Source organism: Colobus angolensis, unplaced genomic scaffold, assembly GCF_000951035.1.
Source record: "Colobus angolensis palliatus isolate OR3802 unplaced genomic scaffold, Cang.pa_1.0 Scaffold86, whole genome shotgun sequence".
NCBI lineage: Eukaryota > Metazoa > Chordata > Mammalia > Primates > Cercopithecidae > Colobus > Colobus angolensis.
In genome coordinates, this window is record NW_012122487.1 from 1,025,312 (window position 1) to 1,050,868 (window position 25,557).

Here is a 25,557-nt window from a genome sequence, read left to right on the forward strand (position 1 = left end):
GCAGTGAGCTGAGATCCGGCCACGGCACTCCAGCCTGGGCGACAGAGCCAGCCTCTGTCTCAAAAAAAAAAAAAAAAAAAAACAACAACAACATTAGGTTGAAGGTCCTAGCCAATACAACAAAGCAAAAAGAAACAAAAGGTAAAGACTGGAAAGAAGAAGTAAACTGTTGTTAATCATATATGAAATGATTGTGTACACAAGGTATCCCTAAGGCACTTGCAATAAAATAAATATAAGACCTACTACTGAACTAACTGAATTTAGTAAGATTACAGAATATAAAGTCAATATACAAAAATAAAACATATTTCTGTATGCCAGCAATAAACTTAAAAATGAAATTAAAGTACTATTTACAATAACATTTCCACAAAATATTTAGGAATACATTTAACAAAAGATATACAAGACTTCTTCACTAAAATTACAAAACATTGCTGAGATAAATTTTAAATTTTAAAAGACCCAAATAACTGCAGAAACATACCATGTTCATGGATTGAAAGGTTCAATATTGTAAATTCTTCCCAAATCGACCTAACAATTCAGTGCAATCCCAATAGCAATTCCAGCAGATTTTTTTCTTAAAGAAAAATGGACAAGCTTAATATAAACTTTATAAAGAAAGGACCTGATAGCCAAAACAATCTTGGAAAAGACTGCAGAGCTTAACAACATTTAATTTCAAGACACCATAAAGCCACAATAATCAAGACAGTGGAGTATTGGCGTAAGAAGAGACACATAGATAAATGACATAAATAGATCATCCAGATCCATAGATAAACGGTAAATTGATTTTGACAAGGGCACACAGGTAATTCAATCAGTAGGCAAAGATTTCTTGGAATACACAAAAAGCACTAACCATAAAAAAAAATTGATAAACTAGGCTTCGTCAAAATGAAACACTTGTTCTTTGAAAGATATCATTAAGAAAATGAAACGGCAAGCTAAAGACTAAGAATAGTCACAATACATATATCTGAAAAAGAGTATATCCAGAATAAACAATTCTTACAATTCAATAAAACAAAACAATCTAATTTTTTAATACAAATATTTGTACAGATAGTTCACAAAATATGTGAATGGCCAATAAGCACATGAAAAGAAGTTCAACATCTTCAATCAGAAAAATGCAAATCAAAACCACAGTGAGATATCAAAATAGACCCAACAGAATGGCTAAAATTAAAAACGCTGACAATACCAAGCTTTGTCAAGAATTCTTGTAAATTACCGGTGGGACGGTGAAACCCCGTCTCTACTAAAAAATACAAAAAAACTAGCCAGGCGAGGTGGTGGGTGCCTGTAGTCCCAGCTACGCGGGAAGCAGAGGCAGGAGAATGGCATAAACCCAGGAGGCAGAGCTTGCAGTGAGCCGAGATCCGGCCACGGCACTCCGGCCTGGGCGACAGAGCGAGACTCTGTCTCAAAAAAAAAAAAAAAAAAATTACTGGTGGGAGTGTAGGCATTTGCATAAGTGAAAATATGTTCACAAAAAGACTTGTAATTTCATGCTTATAGCAGCTTTATTCGTAAAATTCCTCAAATGGAAACAATTCAAACATTCATCAACAGGTGAACAGAAAATCAAATTGTAAGATAGGCATATGACAGAATACTACTAGGCAATAAAAAGGGCACAAGCTAGAGGTGCATGCAACAACATGAGTGAATCTCCAAAACAAAGAAATAATGCATGCTGAAATTGTCTTTCTGAAGCAATTCCCCTCATTCTTCCAGATCCCGAGGTTCTCAAAGGCACAGCTGGCAACAGGCCCTGAAACGGCTTCCTCTGGACTACCCTTCTAGTCTTGGTAGATTTCCTCCATCTTTGGCATTCCTTCTTTTCTTCCACGGTCTTCATTCACTGCTGTCCTTCTAGCCTATCTTGAATTATTCTATACTATTATGAGGACAACATAGGTTCTTCCATGTTGAAACTTCAGTTCTTTGCCTTGCTGGGCCAATACATATATTGAGCCGGATTCCGTGAACACTGGTGTTCCAAGGTGCAACAATCTTCAAAACATATGAGGAGTGTATTAGTCTGTTCTCACACTGCTGTAAAGGACTGCCCAAGACTGAGTAATTTATAATGGAAAGAGGTTTAATTAACTCACAGTTCCACATGGCTGAGAAGGCCTCAGGAAACTTACAACCTTGGTGGGAGGGGAAACAAACACGTCCTTCTTCACATGATGGCAGGAAGAAGTGCTGAGCAAAAGGGGGAAAAGCTCCTTATAAAACCAACGGGTCTTGCGAGAACTCATTATCATGAGAACAGCGGTGTGGGGATAACCACCTCCATGATTCAATTACCTCCCACTGGGTCCCTCCCACAACATGTGGGGATTATGGGAACTACAATTCAAGATGATATTTGGGTGGGGACACAGCCAAACGACATCAAGGAGGGACTCTAGAAATTGTGGCACAAACTCCTCAGTCTGTGACTTCCTAACCCAGCAGATGCTCCTCGAAACTTTATCAAATTGTTTCACTGGATAAGTGCTGGCTAAATGCTTGTTGAGAAAGTGAAAAACATGTTCAGGCCACTGTCACAAGAATGAATAATTATTTGGAAAATAGGTGTTGGTGTGGCCACAACCATGCCCCTGAGGTAACAGCCAGAGAAGAGGCTCCAGGAGCATCCTGTGGATGCCAAAGCAGGCTCACATGGCACCTGCAGGGTGGCTGGCTCAGGGCAGGTTGGGGGTTACCTTAGTCACTCCCTCTTCAGGGAAGTTCGCTGTCCTCCGCTCCTGAGGGTGCCACTGTCCCGGAGTTTTCTTCCTTGAAACAAGCCATAGTAGCTACCTCTGGCCCTGCATAGCGACTCATGCTAATGAAGGGGGCAGTGAACAGGGGCCAGGTCATAAGGACTATGACCCTCGGGGACCACAGGGCCAGGATGTCATTCTCAAAACCATGAAAATCAATGCCAAACACAACAGCAGATTATAATGCCAACAAAGACTTCTATGTACATGTAAATCTATTAATCAATAAGGGCTAAGTCACTAAACTACAGCTTCTCATGATGCTCACCATTCATCCTTTGGGGAAACCAAAATGCTCACAACTGACCATGGTGTTCACTTAATATACTAACTTTAATAATAATTAAAAAAACTAGTACAGCATCACAAGTGAGAAGTGTTCCAGGAAGTGTTCTTCAACAATATCCTCAAGCATAAGGTATGAGGAAAATTATATTGGCTTTGCATAGGGCGTGAATGATTGGGTGAAAGAAAAGACTATACTGCATTCATTTGGTTAGTCTGAAAATGATGTTGCTAGAGAAGGCTATTTAATCAAGAAAAGTACCTCTGCAAGTTGGAGAGAACTGTACTTTCTGAACACAGCAGGAAAAATGCCCATATTTTTGCCCTGACATTCAGACACCTACTAAGAATGAGGAAAAGTAAAGTACCATCTATGTATCATATTGTAGCGAAAACAAGCACAGGTTACAGAGCTAGAGAAGCCTGGGTTCAGATTCCTTAAGTTCTCTACGGATTGCTAATGGATAACCAGAGTTGAAATTTAATACTACATGAGGGAATCCAAGGGTCATAATCATACTTGACCCAAATGGCTCACACTAATGACTCAGATTAATCCTGGAGAGTAACTGTTTTGTTTACAATCAGCAGCTTATTATCTTGAAGTCAATCTCATAGACACAAACAAACACATTGACTTTACAAACTCTTTAAATAAAAGGTTCTGTATCCTGATCCTTAAGTATCCTATAAGAGTCTACAGTGAAAAGAAAATAATTCTGAGGAAAAATATCTCCCCATGATAAAAACCTGAAGAAAACAAAAAGCATTTTTATAAAATTAACAATAAAAAAGAGTTAAAAAAGCAAGCGTCCACTTTATTAAAAAGCAAAAATCACCAACTCGTGTAAAATAATTTAACTCATAAAAGGGAGAATCAAACATAACTTTTTAAAATATCAGACACCATAAAATGTGCCTTTAGTCTTTTAAATAGTTTAACTTTTAGACTATCTCACTATTAAACACCTAGCTTTTCTCAGAAAGCTGTTGCAAACCCAAGTATTGTTCTGACTGTACAGAAATCATTGATCCTCTTCTTTTGCAGAATAAAGATGTAACTCCCTTAAATGACATTCACCTTAATGTTACCATCTTAAATTCTGCTTCATTACCAGAAACAATGTTTTCAAGAACTGGATCTTTCTAAATCTATTTTTATTTTTACAACAACTTTACTATTTGATTATAATCATTGTAGAAAAATGTGAAGACACAGAAAGATTCAAAGAAAATAAAAATTATCCCAGTATCCCTCCCCTAAATACAATAACAAGATTATATATATATTTCTTTCTAGTTTTGTTGTATATTTACGCAGCATTTTAAAGCAAAACTAGTACTATAAAATGCTACCACATCCTTTTTTCATTTCATATATAGAGCAACCATGTCTTTTTATTTTTAGGACATTAAAATATGCAAAAAGGATTTTCAGTTGGCTGATTCACAATCTAATTATAACTAAGACATAATTTGCCTCCAATTGCTGGGTATTCAGATTGTTTTAATTATTTGTTATTATAACTATCATTATTAAACACCCTTCTTTATATGTAATTCTTTGTATGTATCTCTGATATGGTTTTAAAGAGAAATTCCTAGATGTAGAGTACCCAGCACAAAGTACATCAGTATTTTTAAGTCTTTTGATGCATTTTACCAAATCGCCCTCCAGAAACACTGTACCAATTTACAGTCGCCATCAATAAATAATCCACGAGTCCCATTTCTTCCTCATATTCTTTGGCAGTGTAGGAAAGTAGAGATTACCCTCCACCTTTTATTGTTGCAAATTTAATAGGGGGAGAAGATAATGGTGGGTTTTTTTGCCCCTAAAATGTAATATTTTTTCCCACACGTTTACTGGTCATTTGCTTTTCTTCTGTATTTTGAAGTTGTCCAAGTCATTCAGGAGTCTCGAATACACACAATGTCTTGTCTTTCTTACAACATGCTCTCTGACAGGCAAGGGCATGAAAGCTGCATGTCTTTCCCATATTTTTTTCAAGTTAAGCAGGAATTCCCAAAATGACTGGGATTAGAATGTCTTCTTTTCTCCTGGGCAGTCATGCTACTTTAATGTCTTGGTAATAAAACAGAAAACTGGGCCATATTCTGAAAGGAAGAAAGGAGGCAGTGATACTCACATGTGGGCGTAATTACTGAGATGTTTGTTTAAAAAAACAGATTTTGATTTTCTAGATCAAAGTGAGGACTCAGGAAACATACACTTTAAATAAATTCTACAGATAATTTTCAAGTTCACTAACCAGATGTGGAACTTTAGGTACTCTAAACTCTTGGTTCTTCACCTCCCTTTCCTGTAAAGTGAGGTTAATAATGCTTATCTCAGAGCATTGTTCTGATAATCACTTATTGCCACACCAACTCCCGGCTTGGATTATTGTTTATGCAACCTCTATCCCTTATCCTTATCCCACTGTAAGAAATCATTGAAATTTTTATGTGTCTGTATCTCCAAACACCATAGGATCATCATCACAAGTCTTTAACTTTGCAAACCAGACCTTGACATATAGTAGGTGCTAAGTGTTTCTGAAATGACTTAGTGAGTGAATGAATGATATATATTTCAGTGCTTAGAGGACTAAAAATACTACCCCAGAATAAGGGATTATTAGTATGGTGTTCCTTAATGCTACAGAATGAAGGCCAAGATTCTCAGTTTTGTCTAGAGCAGGAATTCCTAATTTTCTCTCTCTCTCTATATATATATTTATCTCTCTCTCTCTCTCTCTTTCTCTCTCTCTCTCTCTCATAACCCCCTTTGAAAATCCGATGAAAGCTATGTAAACTAAGCCTCTTTAAAAATGCATACAAATAAAACCACACAATTTCAGAAGCTCCAGGAAAGGAGAACACTGATTTCTACTCTCCAAGCATTTTTACTTAAAAATAAAGCTAAAACAGTAAATATATTACTTGAGAAATTAACTTCAAGCTTTTGAAAGACTATGGTCAAAGTGGGGTCAGTTGGGAGACTTAAAAAAAATAAACTAGGCCGGGCACAGTGGCTCACGCCTGTAATCCCAGCGCCTTGGGGGGCCGAGGTGGGTAGATCATGAGGTCAGGAGTTCAAGACCAGCCTGACCAACATGATGAAACCCCGTCTCTACTAAAAATACAAAAATTAGCTGGGCGTGGTGGTGCGTGCCTGTAATCCCAGCTACTCAGGAGGCCGAGGCAAGAGAATCGCTTGAACCTGGGAGGCGGAGGTTGCAGTGAGCTGAGATCGTGCCACTGCACTCCAGCCTGGGTGACAGAATGAGACTCCGTCTCAAACAAACAAACAAGCAAACTTCTATGACATTTTGCTAATAATAGTACGAGTCACATTTCTGGCAAACCAACATGCGTTTTTTATGCAAGCTCCAGTTGTGCTACTTGACTGCACTCAAATGTATTTTTTCCCTTTTAATTCTAATAACAAGGGTTTCCTGCATCTCTATTATGATAAAACACTTCATGGGGGAAAGGGGATATCATTTATTCATTAAATAACATTTAGCTCCTAGGTATACAGTGTTGAAACCAATGGATTTGTTTCTTAGTAGGGAAGATAAACTACAAATTCCAGCATTCCTGACTGTCAGTCCTAACTGCTGAGAGACACCTTAGTTACAGTGGTGTGCTGGATCCTGTTCGTACCAGCTTGCAAGAGCTATGTGTATCACTTCTCAACTCGTCAGTGGCTTCACATTAGTAGTGTGAAATTGGCCGTACTGGAGCACTTGTACTATGTAAATCAGCAAACATTACAAATCAAGGCTCCGCCATGCCCAGTGATTGGCAAGTCACTTACTACCATACAACATCCTCATTATACTAAAACTGTGGCTCTCTTATTCCAGAGCTCCTAGGTGGTAATTCAGGTAGGGAGGGCTTAGATCAACCTTTCAAATCCTCTCTCCACCACCGCCAGAAGACCCAAAACTACAGGTGTATTCTAGGAGACTTCGAGGTATGGTCCTCTTTGGATAGTAGGGGAATGCAGTATCTGATCAGTTTGAGGCAATTCTTTCCCTGTGTGGTTAAGAAGAGTCACAAAGTGCCCACACAAAAATCATGCAACTCTGAGTTTATCAGTTAGTTTAAATTATATTCTGAGAATTAATACTAGAGTTGGAAAGCTATCAATCTACAAACATCCCAGATGTATCGTTAATTACTGTTTAGTTTGATGCATGATTAACCTTAAGCAGATATTTTCTGGCACCATTTTGGTACTATTGTCAGAGTTTTGGCTTTAAAGGATTGCCACAAATTTGAATGGATCTGCCAAAGAGAAAATAGCTTTGTCAACAATGTAAGCAATATGCAGAGAAAGCACTATCAATTTTCTGAAGTAAGACTTAGGGATACTACAGAGCAGGACAATGTGAAGGATCTGATACACTAGATAAAAAAACTCTCGCAATGGTCTTGCATTACCAGCCAGAAAATATGACTACTCAATTTCACAAGTGGTTAGTATGGTAGTAGATGTCACAAAAACTTGTTGAAAACATCTAGGCTGGCATAAAATACATGAGGACCAAAGGTGAAATGCACATAAGAAAAGAATAGAGAGTCTACAGACATGCCTGTTTGTACATGGCTGACACTTACCTTCAGGTTATGGAGGGTTTCTGACCATTCCGTGGACCCTATCTGAGGTATGGTAGTCAGCAATAAGCTTTTGGCTTTATTAGCATTTTCTTTCAGGGTCTTTAAGACCCGGTCCACCGAAACCTAGAGAAACAACAGCACTGGAGGTTACTAGAACTTAAAATTCCACTGCTTGTCATAAAACATTTTTCTGAGTTCCAGCCTTGCTATAGTCTAAATGTTTTGTGTCCCCTCAATTTATCTGTTGAAACCTAATCCTCAATGTAGGGGATTTGGAGGTTGGGCACTTGGGAGGCAATTAGGTCATGAAGGCAGAGTCCTCCTGGATAGGATTAATGACCTTACAAAAGAGGCCCCAGTGCCATTCTTCGAGGGCCCCTTCCACCGTGTGAGGTTCCAGTGAGAAGATAGCTGTCTATGAGAAAGTGGGCTCTCACTAGACCCCAAATGTGCCAGTCCCTTGATCTTGGACTTCTCAACTTCCAGAAATGTGAAAAATAAACTTCTGTTATTCAGAAGCCACCCATGCTGTGGTATTTTGTTACAACAGTCCAGACAGAGTAAGAAAAACATGACTTGTGAAGTCTTTTTATTCTACATTTAAACCCCTGAGTTCAAGTTCTGCATTCATCAAGATGGTCTTAGTCCTAGGAGACCTAGGGAGGTCCTGGAGAAGCTCAGTGACATCTCTGAAAAGCACTGATGAATTCTGATATCGTTTGGATCTGTGTCCTCACCAAATCTTATGTCAAACTGTCAGAGGTGGGGCCTGGTGAGAGGTGGTTGGATCATGGGGTTGGATTTCTCATGAATGGTTTAGCAGCATCCTCAGGTGCTGTTCTACTGATAGTGAGTTCTTGTGAGATCTGATTGTTGAGAAGTGTGCAGCACCTCTCCCCTCTCACTCTCTCTTGCTCCTGCTCCCACCATGTGAGATGCCTCACTCTCCTTTTGCCTTCCACCATGATTGGAAGTTTCCTGAGGCCTCCCCAGAAGCTGAGCAGATGCCACCATCACACTTCCCATACAGCCTGTAGAACCATAAGCCAATTAAACCTCTTTTCTTTGTAAATTACCCAGTTTTAGGTATTTCTCCATAGCAATGAGATAACAGACTAATACAGATTTCAATATGGTATCTGAGAAAATATCTCAGATGTATAATGGGTTAGTATGGTCTAGAAAGATGTGGCTGTTCTCTTCATGTCCACAGTCAAATGGATTACAATGTTAAAACTGTTGCTACACTGGATAACCAAACAGAAGTATGTTTCTCCTTAGAAAATTATTCCAGTAATAAAGAAAAATATTATGAAATTAAAATACCACCATTTTTATGGCTCCCAGTGAATTAATGGATTGGCTGCTAACATCACAAACAGAACCAAACAAACAAAATCCCAAATAAACCACTCATTATGTGCTTCCTGACGAAAAAATAAAATGCTACCTTAAGACACCTGAATCTGATTAAATATCTAAATCTAGCTACCAATTTATAGACAAGACAGAGGACAGAGAAGCCTATTAAACTACTCCAAGGAGACAATTTCAGCAATTCAGACTGTGGGAAACTCAACAGGACAAACGGTCTGGTTCCTTCATAAAAAGCTTGCAACCAAAAATATAATTTAAGGCATTTAACAAGAAATTTAAATTTTGGCTGGGTATATTAAAGAATTATTATTGGAGAATGAAAATGATAATGTGCTCATGTTAGATACCTCCTGAAGTGTTTATGGATAAAATTATTGATAGAGTCATACTCATATTGGTTGTAAGTTAATATAATGGTTGAAGCTAGATGCTGAATTCATGGAAGCTTGTGCTATTGGCTACTTCTGTATATGACTAAACTAGCTTCATAAGAAAAAGTTGAAGAAAGTGAATATAAAATTACCATCAGAGATAGAGTATTTGACATGCTTTCCTATGCTTCAAAGAAATCCAACATTCAGGAACACAAGGATTACACCTTTCTATTTCCTTAAGTATAGTCCAGACCCCACCCACAAACACCAAGATGTGTATAGGAAAAAATGATGAAGACTGCAGCAGAGGGGAGTCTGCACTACTATGGGAACACAAAGCAGTGACAGGCTGGGTATCTGCCAGGTACATGTAAATGATATATTTTAAGCTAAGTCTTTGAATGCAGAGACATGAAGCATCCAAGAAATTTGCCTTGTGTTTACTTATTTCCTTATATATTTTTCCTGTGACTGGTTATTTCTGTATAGATACTGACCTCCCTTTTCTTTGTTCCAGCTGTTGGGCTTCACCCAAAACATCCTTCCCACAATAAACCCTCTGTTCAAGGTGCAGTTCAAATGCCTTTCCCAGACACTACCCACTTCTCGGGCCCCCCACTCCATCAGAGTCACCGTCTGATGACCACCCTCTTATGAGCCAGCATTATACCAGTTGTTTTACATATATCATTTGGTTTAATTATTCCAGTAATCCTTCAAGGTCTAACTGACTAAACAATGACTAAACAACCTCCACTCCTCACCCAGAGCCCTGGCTTCATTCTACAGAAGAGTAAACAAGTGAAATAACTTGCCCAATGTGACAAGAAAATGGAGCAACTAGAATCTGAAGATGAGTTTAGAAAACTCCAAATCCTTCTTGCCACGCCAGGCTGCACATCTGCACAAAGCACAAAGATACACACGATTGGCTGAAATAATGCCATCTTTATGTGGGTCCTCCTTGTGGCATTTAACACTATCTTCAAGCCTTTCCATTTACAGAGCTTAATTTCTCTGCTTTTCAATAAAGTCGCTCCAGCTGACTATTTCCCCAACATCCTTTGGCTACTAAAGGAAATCACTGCCGGTTCTACAAAGGAGGAGACATATGTTATTAGACTGAGCAGAAAGCCACAGGCAGGAAGCAAACCGCTCTCAGGGTGTGGCAGGGGCTGGAGTTTCCTATTAATTGGAAGCAGCTTCTTGACATTACGAGGCTGAGTTGTTCTTTAGGTTACCAAAGCTGCCAAATAAGATATTATGTTGTGACTTAATGTAAGAATTTGCAAATCTCTTACATAAAAGGCATCCTAGTACTAAGCAAACAGTCTATTACACTGAGGAGTCATCATAAGGAATTCATGAAAAACAAAGAACCTGTGTTCATCTACGACCCAAAACACTGTACACATGGATGGACAGGTGGCAAAAAGACCTAACCCCACTTTATGTGAAATTAGATAGTAAAACAAACAACTCTCTAAAACCGTGGTACAATATTAGTCCTCTTTGGAGACATCACTTACCCTAAATGTGCTCAGAAAGGTCACCCCTAAATGTTTTCCTTACTTCAAAAGTGACTGCAGTTTTGTCCCTTTCTTTATCTTAAAATGAGATAAATGACAGGACAAATGATCTAGTTTCTTCAAGTAATACAAGGAATAAAAAGAGAAAGAGGTGAAAATCAGATTAAAAGAGACAAGAGGTATATCATTAAAATACAATATATGGATTGTAAGGGATTCTGATTTGATCAAATTGTTAAAAATTATGAGACAGTAGGAAAAAGGAATAGTCTGAATATTTGATTATATTAAGAAATCAATATCACTATTTTTGTACAATGATGGCATGGTTATAACTTAATTTTAAAAAGACCTTTTAGGAAAATATTTACTTCACAATGAGGGCAGGGGAGAGAGAATTAGGTAGAGACGTACCTATGACACAAGATTGGCCATGGCTAATTGTGGAACCTAAGTGATGGGTACCTGGAATTCATTATATTCCACCCTGTACTTACACAGATGTTTCAAGTTTTGTTTTGTTTTAGAAGCTGACATTGTTCCAGTGTCCTCAAATTCCAGCTGGATCCTGCTGCCTTCTCTGCCTGAACCCCTCACTAAACTTCCATCTGAAACCCTTTCCATGGTCTATAAGGCCTGGCCCGGCTGTATCGCATCCCTCCTCTCTCTCCCTTCTCCCCGGTCTCCCTCCTTTCCACTCTACTCAATCATGCCCTTCTTGCCCATCACACTTAAAACAGGAAGGCTTCTCATACTTCAAATATTTGGTCTGGTCAACTCTATTCAGTTGACCTACTGTACCCTTGTACCTCGCCATTCTATTTCTTTATAACCGTTAGCTTTCTTATATTGGTTTGCTTAACTTCTATCTCCATTAACAGAATGTTGTCTCCTTAAGGACTTGTCTATTTGCTGTCACATTTCTATGCTGAACATAGTATTCAGCCACGGTAGGTTAAATAGATGGATGTGAACATACAGCCCTCTCATGAGGAAAGGGTTAAGTTATAGATTTTTTTTCCTTCTTGAAAACAAAAAGTAGCACAGCAGAAGAGGTTGGCAATCAAAATACACCTTTATCCTTAAAATAAGGACCAAGTCATAGCATGATTCTCAACACATCTACATGCCTACAATGTACTATTCACTATTAATCCTTGGGTAAAAGTGTCTCTTTCTTTCCTATGATCTTTGTTCTTACCTTCCAATAGGAACTACAGAAAATGTTGACAACTTAAAACCTTGTAGAAAGGCACTTTCTGAAACTAATTTAATAGAAACAAACAGTTAAGACATCCTCTTACTGGCACCCAGAAACCCATGCTATATGTGCTCAGAAGAGAATTCCACCTACTGCTTCCTCATGCTCCTTCCAGCAGTCATAATCTGTTGCCATGGCGATACTTGCATAACAAATTCCAGCCTCCTTAGCAAGAACCACCTCTGGAACTGTGGTCATGTTGATAACATCCGCCCCCCAGGTGCGGAACATGAAGCTTTCTGCCCGGGAGCTAAAACGAGGTCCCTCGATTGTGACCATTGTCCCCTTGGAGTGGCACCGGAGTCCTAGCTTCTTAGCAGTCTCTATAAGAACCTAGAAAAGAAAAACCAGAAACTTCAAAACATACAAGCATATGCACAACTTAAGGCTGCATTTCCCCCCAATGTTTAACAAGGTGATTTCTTAAAGATGATTTGTCACCATAATAAATGCCTACTATCTGCCAGGCTCTCAGAAGAGGACCACGGAAGGGTGTTTCCTGGACCCTTTCTCATTTACATAATCCTCTTGTTTCCCCAGCCCTTTGCATATAGAAACTAATAGCTACACAAGTGAGCACCGAGCTCTTTGTACTCACCAGGCATTTGTTTATATGCTTTAATCTCATCTGCTTCTTAACAACTTTAAGAGACTAAGCTGGTTTGAGAATACAGACTTGAGTCTTAACTTTCAACCTCGCAGGCTAAGCTAAGATGCCTCTCATCGCTCATCTTCTCAAACAGGTGTGTTGAGTTCTATTTCCAGGTTCCTGAAAAGCTAATTCTCATTACTTTTAAAAATACAGAATCTGAAGACTTCTGTAAAAGCTTTTTCTGGTTAGAAAGTGATTTCTCTTTTGCCTACTGCCTTTCCACAGACTTGTGCTGATTGTTTTTCTGTTCAGGGATAAACATCTTGGAATTCCTTTAGCAGCAAGGTTAGGCATGGGTTTTTAGAAACATCATTGAAAAGTCTGATCGTTTTCTCCAGCGTTTTATTTAATACTTCACATCTAATCTTCAAGTTATTAATTACCTTCATTTTTTCTTAGCTTATGCTTCAATATTTCCTTTAAATGAAAAAAAAAATAGTCTTTTCAACTTAACTGTTAACTTACTGAAGCACTGTTGAAAAATCATCTCTGTATGCCTTAGTTTTCTCAAGTGTAAACTGAGAATAATGATATCGCATAACTCAAATGTATGAGGAAGATTAAATGTACTAAGGTATACACAAGTAGAGAAGCATGCCAGGTACGCTGTATGCACTAAGCTGGTCTTCTAACAATTATTAATACTGGCAGCTTCTACACATATTTGGCTAACCTTCCTGGGAAACTCTATAAATAAAGTGGAGTGACTCAAAGTCAAAGTCTCCAATCTGGGCAAAGTCTCACCTGCACGTGTGCTCATCACATAAACAAATTAACTTATTTCCTTAAAAAATAACTTACACTATGCCATTGCAGTGGGAAACAGAATTTTAACAAGAGTCTTGGCAACTCAAAATTTAGCAAGCTATGGACAATGAACAGTTGATGCTACATCATGTTTATCTTATAAATGCTGAAAATAAAATTTTGCTTAATTAACACTTTTCCCTAAAAAGTATATGTTACAAATGCAAAAGTCTAAATCTCTACCCCACCTCCTTTCCCCCCCCAAAATTAAGACATACTAAGCCCACTCCTGCTGGTTCAATAAGGTCTTTAAAGATCCCGCTGGTTCAATAAGGTCTTTAAAGATCCCAAATAGGGCCGGGCGCGGTGGCTCAAGCCTGTAATCCCAGCACTTTGGGAGGCCAAGACGGGCGGATCACGAGATCAGGAGATCGAGACCATCCTGGCTAACACGGTGAAACCCCATCTCTACTAAAAATACAAAAACTAGCCGGGCGAGGTGGCGGGCGCCTGTAGTCCCAGCTACTCCGGAGGCTGAGGCAGGAGAATGGCGTAAACCCGGGAGGCGGAGCTTGCAGTGAGCTGAGATCCGGCCACTGCACTCCAGTCCGGGCGACAGAGCGAGACTCCGCCTCAAAAAAAAAAAAAAAAAAAAAAAAATCCCAAATAACTGAGTTGTATGCCTTGGCTAAAGTTCAGAGTGCTTCTAGAAATGAATGGCTCTTGACAAATCCTCATCCTCACTCTGGCACTTTGGGAGATAGGTACCATGCTTGTGAGGAGGAGGAAGAAATGGAGGCTATGAATATGTGTCAGCCACCTGAACCAGCATTTTGCATTCCTTTAAGAACAGCTAACACTATCTTAAGATAGCAAAAAATATCAAATGCAGGGTCCAGGTCCAGGTCTGAGGTTAAGATGATTTCATTTTCTTACTTTGTGTAACCACTGTGAACTACTAAAAAGACGGATGTGGTAGTGAAACTACCACAACCCTCACCAAGGAACTAGCAATATTAGATCACCAGCCTAAATAGATTTTATGTCAGGACTTTCATATTAACTCCTAAAATGAATAGAAGTAACACTGCTTTTGGAACACATATTTGTACATGGTACAAAACTTAAATAGTACAAGGAAAACCACTGTCCCTTCCCAAGGGAAACCACTATTACCAGGCTTTTTTTTTGTTTCAATAGTTTTTGGGGAGCAGGTGGTTTATTGTGATATGTATAAGTTCTTTAGTAGTGACTTCTGGAATTTTGATGCACCTGTGACCCAAGAAATGTACATTGTACCCAATGTGTAGTCTTCTATCACTGATCCTCCTCTCCCACTTCCCCCGAGGCCCCAAAGTCCATTATATTGTTCTTTTTTTTTTTTGAGATGGAGTTTCACTCTGTTGCCCACGCTGGAGTGCATTAGCGTGATCTTGGCTCACTGCAACCTCCGCCTCTCAGGTTCAAGCAGTTCTCCGCCTCAGCCTCCTGATTAGCTGGGATTACAGGTGCCCGCCACCATGGCCAGCTAATTTTATTTTATTTTTTTGTATTTTAGTAGAGACCCCTTTCACCATCTTGGCCAGGCTGGTCTTGAACTCCTGACCTCCTGAGCCACCCACCTCGGCCTCCCAAAGTGGTGGGATTACAGGCGTGAGCCACCGCGTCCGGCCCCATTCGCGCCCGGCCCCATTATATCATTCTTCTGCCTTTGCATCCCTATAGCTTAGCTCCCACTTACGAATGAGAACATAATGATATTTGGTTTTCCATTCCCGAGTTACTTCACTGAGAATAATGGTCTCCAACTCCATGCAGGTTGCTGCAAATGCCATAATTTTGTTCCTTTTTTATGGCTAAGTAGTATTCCATTGTATTAGAGTTCTCTAGAGGGACATAACTAATAAAGGGGAGTTTATTAAGTATTAACTCACATGATCACAAGGTCCTACAATGGGCCATTTGCAGGCTGAGGAGAAGGAGAGCCAGTCCAATTTCCAAAACAAAGAACTTGGAGTTTGATGTTGGAAGGCAGGAAGCATAAAGCATGGGAGAAAGATGTAGACTGGGGGACTAGGCTAGTCTCTCTTTTAACATTCTTCTGCCTGCTTATATTCTAGCCATGCTGGCAGCTGATTAGATTGTGCCCACCAGATTAAGGGTGGCTCTGCCTTTCCCAGCCCACTGACTCAAATGGGCTTTGGCAACACCCTCACAGACACATCCAGGATCAATACTTTGTATCCTTCAATCCAATCAAGTTGACACTCAGTATTAACCATCACAAGTCCACATGAATCCATACACATCTCCTGAGATCATAAAGACAATAATAAGGTCATAATTATGCCTAACATAGTACAACTATCCTTTGCGCAACTAGAAATGCACCAAACACCAATCCAAATACTACTACATAAAGTTAGCAATATTTAAATGTTGATGTGAAGTCAATAAATCTTATGTCATATAATAAAGGAGAAAGAAAATAAAATGAAGATATTCTCTTAGTACAATTGTATACATGCACAAACATGTGTTTAACAAGAGGAGGAGGAAATCCTCATGACAATTACAGTCCTCATTTCTGTAGCTGGTCACAGGGTTGTAGCTGGTATTGATGACTACCTTCTACTACCCATTCTATATTCCCTTTGCCTTCAGCAAGCACCTCAGTAGGTTGTGGTCTTTTTCCTGGTGGAGTGACTGAAATCTTCATTTCTGAAGAAACTGGGTCATTTGTAGTCCTGCCTGGATTGCGCTGTTGTAGTTTCCCAATGACCTTAATTACAGGGCAGGGTAATACTAAGAGACACCCTAATGGATCTCCTGTATTCCATGCACACTCTTCTTTACCTCCATTGTGGATTAGTAGACTGATTTCATCTTGATAGTCCGGGTCAATCACTCCAGCCAGCACTGTAATTCCCTTCTTAGCCTGTTGACTTAAAGGTAGGAGGAGCCCAAAGTACCCAGGTGGCAAGGATGGAGGCTATGCATGGGCACAGCAATGTGCCTTCAGGACCTGCTTGAGCCTAGTCATATATATATATATATATACCATTTCCATTTGATAACTGAATGCTGCTGTGCACAACCCACTTTATGGCTAGATGAGTGAGAAAGCCCCCAGTTCATGATAGGCAGTTCAGGTGGCATGGTGACTTGATGACCCATAGTCAAATGTTCACTTTCCACCAAAGTCCAGTAACAGGCCAAGGGCAGTCTCTCAAAAGGAGAGTAGTTATCTGCAGAAGATGGCAGTACCTTGCTCCAAAATCCTAGAGGACTCCACTGTAATTCACCTATGGGGGTCTGCCAAAGGCTCCAAACAGCATCCTTATCTGCCACTGACACCTCAAGCACCATTGGATTTGCTGGGTCATATGGCCCAAATGGCACAACAGTTTGCACAGCAGCCTGGAACTGTTGCAGAGCCTTCTCCTGTTCTGGACCCACTCAAAATTGGCAGACTTTTGGGTCACTCGATAGATGGGCCAGAGTAACGCACTCAGATGAGGAATGTATTGCCTCCAAAATCCAAATAGGCTCACTAGGCCTCTTTCTTGGTTGTAGGAGGGGACAAATGTAGCAACTTATCCTTCACCTTAGAAGGAATATCTTGACAGGCCCCACACCACCGGACCCCCTAGAAATTTTACTGAGGTAGAAGGTCTCTGAAGTTTAGTCAGATTTATTTCCCGTCCTCTGGCATGCAAAGGCCTCACCAATAAGTCCAGTGTGTATGCTACTTCTTTCTCACTGGATCCAATCAGCATACTGTCATCAATGTAATGGACCATTGTGATATCCTGTGGAAGCAAAAAGCGATCAAGGTCTCTCTGAATAAGATTATGACACAAAACTGGAGAGTTGATATACCCCTGAGGTAGGACAGTAAAGGTATACCGCTGGCCTTGCCAGATGAAGGCAAATTGCTTTTGGTGGGCCTTATGGACAGGAATGGAGGAAAAGGCATTTCCAAATCAATGGCTACATACCAGGTACCAGGAGAAGTGTTAATTTGCTCAAGTAATGAAACCACATTTGGTACAACAGCTGCATCTGGAGTCATCTCTTGGTTAAGCTTATTATAATTCACTGTCACTCTCCCCAAGATCCATCTGTCTTCTCTATGGGCCAAATGGGAGAGCTAAATGGGGATGTGGTAGGAATCACCACCCCGAGTTTTTCAAGTCCTTAATGGTGGTACTAATCTCTGCAATCCCTCCAGGGATGTGCTATTGTTTTTGCTTTACTATTTTTCTAGGTAGAGGCGGCTCAAAGGGCTTCCATTTGGCCTTTCCCACCATAACAGCTATCACCTGACCAGTCAGGGAGCCAATGTGGGGGTTCTGCCAGGTGCTAAGTATGTTCTGCATTCTATGCCAGTTATGCATTCTGGCACTGGGGAAATGACCACAGGATGAGTCTGGGCACCAAGACCCACTGCAGGTCAGACCTGAGCTATAACTCTATTAAATTACCTGACTTCCATAAGCCCCTACTTTAACTGGAGGACCACATTACGTTTTGGGTTCCCTGGAATCAATGTCAGCTCACAGCCAGTGTCCAGTAGTCCCTGAAATGTCTGATTATTTCCCTTTCCCCAATGCACAGTTACCCTGGTAAAAGGTCGGAGGTCTCCTTGGGGAAGGATGGGAGAAAGATTCACAGCATAAATTGTTGGTAATATAGTGGGGTCCTTCCTCAAGGGGACCCAGCCTCCCCTTCATTCAAGGGGTTCTGGGTCTGTAAACTAGCTAAAGTCTAGAAATTGGTTGAGGGGCTGTGATTCTGTTTTTATAATTCAAATTAGTCTTTTGTCCATTTGACCTAGAAGTTTCTCCTTATATAAATTAAGTAGGAACGCAGTAGGCCTCCTATCAATTTTACTTCTAGCAATGCTGTAATTAATTAGCCAATGCCAGAGCTTTACACGAGTCAGACTATTCTGATTGCTGCTTTGCCTCTGCTACCCATTATGGTAGCTATGCCCACTTTGCCTTTGACGGTTAAGTGCTGCCATGGCCCCTGCCACCTTGGAATCCAATTATTCCCACTGTATTTAAGTTTTGTAGTTGAGTGACTATGGTTCCCACAGTTAGATCTGACATACAGAGAAGAGCAATTACAGGGCTCTTCAAAGATCCCAGTGCTGCCCTCACAAATCTTTCTGCAAGGCATTGGTCAAGGGCATATTTTCTGGACCACCAGGGATGAACAGGTCTAAAGTGACTAATCCACTCCATCATCCGAATTTCCATAAGCCTTTTGATCCCCTCCTCTAAATTAAACCAAGGGAGATCAGGCATTTCCAGCTTGTTCATAGTGGGCCACCTTTTAATCCATATTTCAGCTAACCAAGCAAGTAAACAATTAGAACCTTTTTTAACTCCCAGAGCTGCAACATTAAATGCAGAGTCCCTACTTAGTGGGCCCAAATCAATAAATTCAGCCTGATCCAACTCCATTGTTCCTTCGACCATTATCCCACACCATTAGTATCCATTCCCATGCCTGTTCTCCAGATTTCTGTTTATATAAATCAGAAAACTCAAGCGGTTCTTTCTGAATGTAGCGCACCACCTCATGGGTCACAATCTCAACCTCACCACTAGGGGCCTGCTGGGACTTCAGTCCAGCTATAGGTCTAGAAGCAAATGGTGGTTTTAGGGGTGGCTCCTGAGAAGAATCAACATTATCTTGCCTGGCAACTGCCTCAGGGGAGGCCATCACTCTTGCCTCAGGCCGTACAGGGTTTATCTCCTCAGACAAAGGTGAAAAGGCTGATGGCAGCATAGGTCAGGGAGGGAATGTTGCCACTTCTGGGGATGGGAAAGCTGCTTCTTCTGGAAAATAAGGTTCATCAGTTTTTTCAAACTTAGGGTCCCCAGCTTCATCAGGGTCCTACCACACATCCCAATTCGAAGTTGCAGGGCCCCTTCGTTTTCAATCAATGCTCTCAGTTTAACAGTAGACACCTGGCGAGGCTGTGCATATACCTTTCACTGCAGGTCGGCCATGCACATGATAAGAGCTTGTGTCTGTTTTTCCACAATTTCAGCTCTTTCTCTACAGGAGATAGGACTCTCATTCAGAGCAATCTTAGCAGATTTGAGGTTCCGCATCTGCTTCTGGAGCTGGGAGACAGAATCCCTGAGTTCACTATTTTCTTTCATCACTTTGTCCACTGAACTTAGGAGCAACCAACCGGCTTCATTATGTTCCCTGGTTCTCCACACATGGTCAAAGTTATTATGTACAGAGTCACTAAGGGTGATTCCACATATGGTCAAAGGTATGATGTAGAGTCCTTGCCTCTCACGAATGATGAATCAGGAGTCTCAAATGTATTTATTTTGCATAACTCTCTAAACAGTTCATGCCAAGGACTATTGGTGTTCTCCATATTATTAGAAGTAGAGTCCTTAGCATCTATGGGTCTAATCATATTAAGCAGCCAACTCCAGAGACCCCCATACCAACAAAAGAACTCCATCACTAATATTCTGTTCCTCTATAACCAGTCCTGGTACTAAAATCTGTACAGGTCAGGATTCTCTAGAGGGACAGAACTAATGGGACAGATAGATAAAGGGGAGTTTATTAAGTATTAACTCACATTATCACAAGGTCCCACAATAGGCCGTCTGCAGGATGAGGAGCAAGGAGAGCCAGTCAAAGTTCCAAAAATGAAGAACTTGGAGTCTGATGTTTGAGCACAGGAAGTATCCAGCACAGGAGAAAGATATAGGCTGGGAGGCTAGGCCAGTCCCTTTTTTCACATTTTTCTGCCTGCTTATATTCTAGCCATGCTGGCAGCTGATTAGACTGTGCCCACCCACATTAAGGGTGGGTCTGCCTTTCCCAGCCCACTGACTCAAATGTTACTCTCCTTTGGCAACACCTTCACAGGCACAACCAGGATCAATACTCTGTATCCTTCAATCCAATCAAGTTGACACTCAGTATTAACCATCACACCCATGCTGTATACATACCACATTTTCTTTATTCACTCATTGGTCAATGGGCATTTAGGTTGGTTCCACAGTTTTTACAATTGCAAGCTGTGCTGCTACAAACATCTGTGTGCAAGTGTCTTTTTCATATAATGACTTATTTTCCTCTGGGTAGACACACAGGAGTGGGATTGCTGGATCACATGGTAGTTCTACTTCTAGTTCTGTAAGGAATCTTTATATGGTTTTCCATTGTACTAGTTTACATTCATACCAGCAGTGTAAAAGTGTTCCCTTTACACCACATCTACACCAACATCTATTATTTTTTGATTTTTAAATTATGGCCATTCTTGCAGGAGTAAGGTGGTATCGCATTGTGGTTTTAAATTGCATTTCCTGGATTAGTGATTTTGAGCATTTTTTCATATGTTTATTGGCCATGTGTTTTGAAAATTGTCTATTCATGTACTTAGCCCACTTTTTAATGTTTTTTTTTTTTTTTTCCTTGCTGATTTGTTTCAGTTCCCTGTAGATTCTGGATACTGGTCCTCTATTGAATGCACAGTTTGCGAATATTTTCTCCCTTTCTGTGGGTGGTCACTTTATTCCGCTGATTATTATTTTTTGTTGTTGTGCTGAAGCATTTTAGATTAATTAAATTGCATCTATTTGTCTTAGTTTTTGTTGCATTTGCTTTTGGGTTGTTGATCATGAACTGCTTGCCTAAGCCAAGGCCTAGCTAGGTTTTTCCAATGTTATCTTCTAGCACTTTTATGGTTTCAGATCTTAGATTTAAGTCTTTGATCCATCTTTAATTGATTTTTATGTAAGATGAGAGATGAAGATCCAGTTTCATTCTTCTACATCTGGCTTGCCAATTATCCTGCATCCTTTGTTAAACAGGGTGTCTTTTCCCCAGTGTATGTTTTTGTTTTGCTTTTTCAAAGATCAGTTGGCTGTAAATATTTGGCCTTATTTCTGGGTACACTATTCTGTTCCACTGGTCTACATGCCTACTTTTATACCAGTACCATGCTGTTTTGGTAACTATAGCGTGGTAGTATAGTTTGTTGTCAGGTAATGTGATACCTCCAGATTGTTCTTTTTACTTAGTCTTGCTTTGGATATATGGGCTCTTTTTTGGTCTCATATAAATTTTAGGATTTTTTTTTTTTTTTTAATATTTCTGTGAAGAACGATGGTGGTACTCTGAAGGAAATTGCATCGAATTTGTGGATTGCTTTTGGCAGTATGGTCATTCTTACAATATTAATTCTACCCATCCATGAGCATGGGATGTTTCCATTTTTTTGTATTATCTGTAATTTCTTTCAGCAGTGTTCTGTAGTTTTCCTTGTAGAGATCTTTCATGTCGTTGGCTAGGCATTTTACTTTTTTTTCCTGCAACTGTTATAGAACAGGTTGAGTTCTTGATTTGATTCTCAGCTTGGTTGCTGTTGGTGTATAAAAGTGCTATTGATTTGAGTATATTGATTTTGTATCTTGAAACTTTGCTGAATTCATTTATCTAGGAGCTTTTTGGATGAGTCTTTCGGGTTTTCCAGGTATATGACCATATCATTGGTGAACAGCAACAGTTTGACTTCCTCTTTACCGATTTTTTACCCTTTATTTCTTTCTCTTGTCTAATTGCTCTGGCTAGGACTTCCCGTACTATGCTGAAGAGAAGTGGTGAAAGTGGGAATCTTGTCTTGTTTCAGTTCTCAGAGGGAATGCTTTCAACTTTTCCCTGTTCCATATAACATTGGCTGTGGGTTTGTCATAGATGGCTTTTTTTTTTTGAGACAGAGTCTCACTCTGTCGCCCAGGCTGGAGTGCAGTGACATGATCTTGGCTCACTGCAAGCTCTGCCTCCTGGGTTCACACCATTCTCCTGCCTCAACCTCCCGAGTAGCTGGGACTACAGCTGCGCACCACCACACCCGGCTAATTTTTTGTATTTTTAGTAGAGACAGGGTTTCACTGTGTTAGCCAGGATGGTGTTGATCTCCTGACCATGTGATCCGCCTGCCTCGGTCTCCCAAAGTGCTGGGACTACAGGCGTGAGCCACTGTGCCTGGCCCATAGATGGCTTTTATTACCTTGAAGTATGTCCCTTCTATGCCAATTTTGCTGAGGGTTTCAATTATAACTAGATGCAGGATTGTGTCAACTGCTTTTTCTGCATCTATTGAGATGACCATATGATTTTTGTTTTAAATTCTGTTTATGTGATGTATCACATTTATTGACCTGCCTACGTTAAACCATCCCTTCATGGCTGGTATGAAACCCACTTGATCATAGTGTATTATCTTTTTCATATGCTGTTGGATTTGGCTAGCTAGTAATTTGTTGAGGATTTCTGCATCAATGTACATCAGAGATATTGGTCTGTAGTTGTCTTTTTTTGTTATGTTCTTTTCTGATTTTGTAGTTAGGGGGATACTGGCTTCACGGAATGAATTAGAAAGGATTCCTGCTTTCTCTGTCTTTTGGAATAGTTTCAGTAAGATTGGTACCAGTTCTTTGAATGTCTGATAGAATTCAGCTGTGAATCCCTCTGGTCTTAGATGCTTTCTTTGCTGGCAATTTTTTAAAATTACTGTTTAAATTTTGCTACTTGTTATTGGTCTGTTCAGAGTTTCCGTTTCTTCCTGATTTAATTGGGGAGGGTTGTATATTTCCAAGAATTTACTCATCTCTTCTAGATTTTCTAGTTTGTGTGCATAAAGGTGTTCATAGTAGCCTTAAATAGTCTTTTATATTCTGTGGTATTGGCTGTAATATCTCCTGTTTCATTTCTCATTGAGCTTATTTGGATCTTGTCTCTTCTTGGTTAATTTCACTAATGGTCTATCAATTTTAAATTTTCAAATATTTATGTTTCATTTATCTTTTGTATTTTTTTGTTTCAATTTCATTTAGTTCTGCTCTGATCTCTGCTGTTTCTTTTATTCTGCCAGGTTTGGGTTTGGTTTGTTCTTGTTTTTCTAGTTCCTTGAGATGTGACCATAGATTGTTGATTTGTCCTCCTTCAGACTTTTTGATGTAGGAATTTAATGCTATGAACTTTCCCATTAGCACCACTTTTTCTGTATCTCAGAGGTTTTGATAAGTTGTGTCACTATAATCATTCAGCTCAAAGAATATTTTAATTTCCATCTTGACTTTATTGTTGACCTAATGATCATTCAGGAGCAAGTTATTTAATTTCCATGTATTTGTATAGTTTTGAGGATTCCTCGAGTGGAGATAATTTCCAATATTATTGCACTGTGATCTGAGAGATTACTTGAAATAATTTTGATTTTCTTAAATTTGTTGAGACTTGTTTTGTGGCATATGTTCTATTTTGGAGAATGTTTCATGTGCTGACGAAAAGAATGTATATTCTGCAGTTGTTAGGTAGAATGTTCTATACATATCTGTCAAGTCCATTTGTTCTAGGTTATAGTTTAAATCCATTATTTCTTTGTTGACTTTCTGTCTTGATGACCTGTCTAGTGCCGTCAGTGGGGTACTTAAGTCCCCCACTATTATTGTGTTGCCATCTATCTCATTTCTTAGGTCTATTAGTAATTGTCTGATATATTTGGGAGCTCAAGTGTTAAGTGCATATATATTTAGAACTGTGATACTTTCCTGTTGGACTACTCCTTTTATCATTATATAATGTCCCTCTTTGCTTTAACTGTTGTTGCTTTAAAGTCTGCTTTTTTCTGATATAAAAATAGCTATTCCTTCTTGCTTTCGGTTTCCATTTGCATGGAATATCTTTTTCCACCCTTTTACCTTAAGTTTATGTGAGTTCATGTGTGCTAGGTGACTCTCTTGAAGACTGCAGATACTTAGTTGGTAGATTTTTATCTATTCTGCCATTGCGTACCTTTTTTTAAGTGGAGCATTTAGATCATGTACATTCGACATCAGTATTGGGATGTGAGGTACTGTTTTATTCATCACGCTAGTTTTTGCCCCAAGATGTTGTTCTTTTGCCATTGTATTATTGTTTTATAGGTCTTGTGAGATTTACGATTTAATGAGATTCTATTTTGGTGTATTTTGAGGTTTTGTTTCAAGATTTAGAACTCCCTTAAGCATTTCCTGTAGTGCTGGCTCAATAGTGGCAAATTCTCTCAGCATTTGTTTGTCTGAAAAAGACTATCTCTCCTTCAATTATGAAGCATGTGAAGCTTAGTTTTACTGGATACAAAATTCTTGGCCGAGAATAATTTTGTTTCAAGAGGTTAAAAATGGGACTCCAATCCCTTCTGGCTTCTAAGATTTCTGCGAGAAATCTGCTATTAATCTGATATGTTTTCCTTTATAGGTTATCTGATGTTTTTGTCTCACAGCTCTTAAAAGTCTTTCATCTTGACTTTAGATAGCCTGATAAATATGTGCCTACCTGATCATCTTTTTGCAATAAATTTCCCAGGTGTTCTTTGATTTCTTGTATTTGGATGTCAAGATCTTTAGCAAGGCCAACAAAGTTTTCCTCAAATAAGTTTTCCAAACTTTTACTTTTCTATTCTGCAGGAATATCAATTATTCTTAGGTTTTGCCGTTTAACATAAACCCAAATTTCTTGAAGGCTTTGTTCATTTTAAAATTCCTTTTCTTTGTCTGATTCAGTTAATTCAAGAGCCTTGTCTTCAAACTCTGAAGTTCTTTCTTCTACTTGTTCTAGTCTATTATTGAAGCTTTCCACTGCATTTTGTATTTCTCTAAGTGTGTCTTTCATTTCCTGAATCTGTGATTTATTTTTTCTTTATATTCTCTGGAGAAGTTTTCATCCATATCCTGTATTGTTTTTTAAAATTTCTTTATGCTGGTTTTCACCTTTCTCTGCTATTTCCTTGAGTAGCTTAATAACCAACCTTCTGAATTCCTTATCTGGCAATTCAGAGATTTCTTCTTGGTTTGGATCCATTGCT

At 39.4% G+C, this 25,557-nt stretch overlaps 1 protein-coding gene across 1 annotated transcript in view; it reads right to left on the reverse strand.

Annotated features, from left to right (window-relative positions):
- Positions 1–3,876: 3,876 nt before the first annotated feature.
- Positions 3,877–25,557, reverse strand: part of MTAP (methylthioadenosine phosphorylase) — a 52,603-nt gene continuing 30,922 nt past the window's right edge. The window contains exons 6-9 of the mRNA XM_011930330.1: positions 12,344–12,583; positions 7,710–7,832; positions 5,351–5,401; positions 3,877–5,195 (exon numbers count right to left, since the gene is read on the reverse strand). Of these exons, the coding sequence (XP_011785720.1) occupies positions 5,157–5,195; positions 5,351–5,401; positions 7,710–7,832; positions 12,344–12,583 (453 nt within the window). The 3' untranslated portion in view covers positions 3,877–5,156. The remainder of the gene's footprint in view (positions 5,196–5,350; positions 5,402–7,709; positions 7,833–12,343; positions 12,584–25,557) is intronic.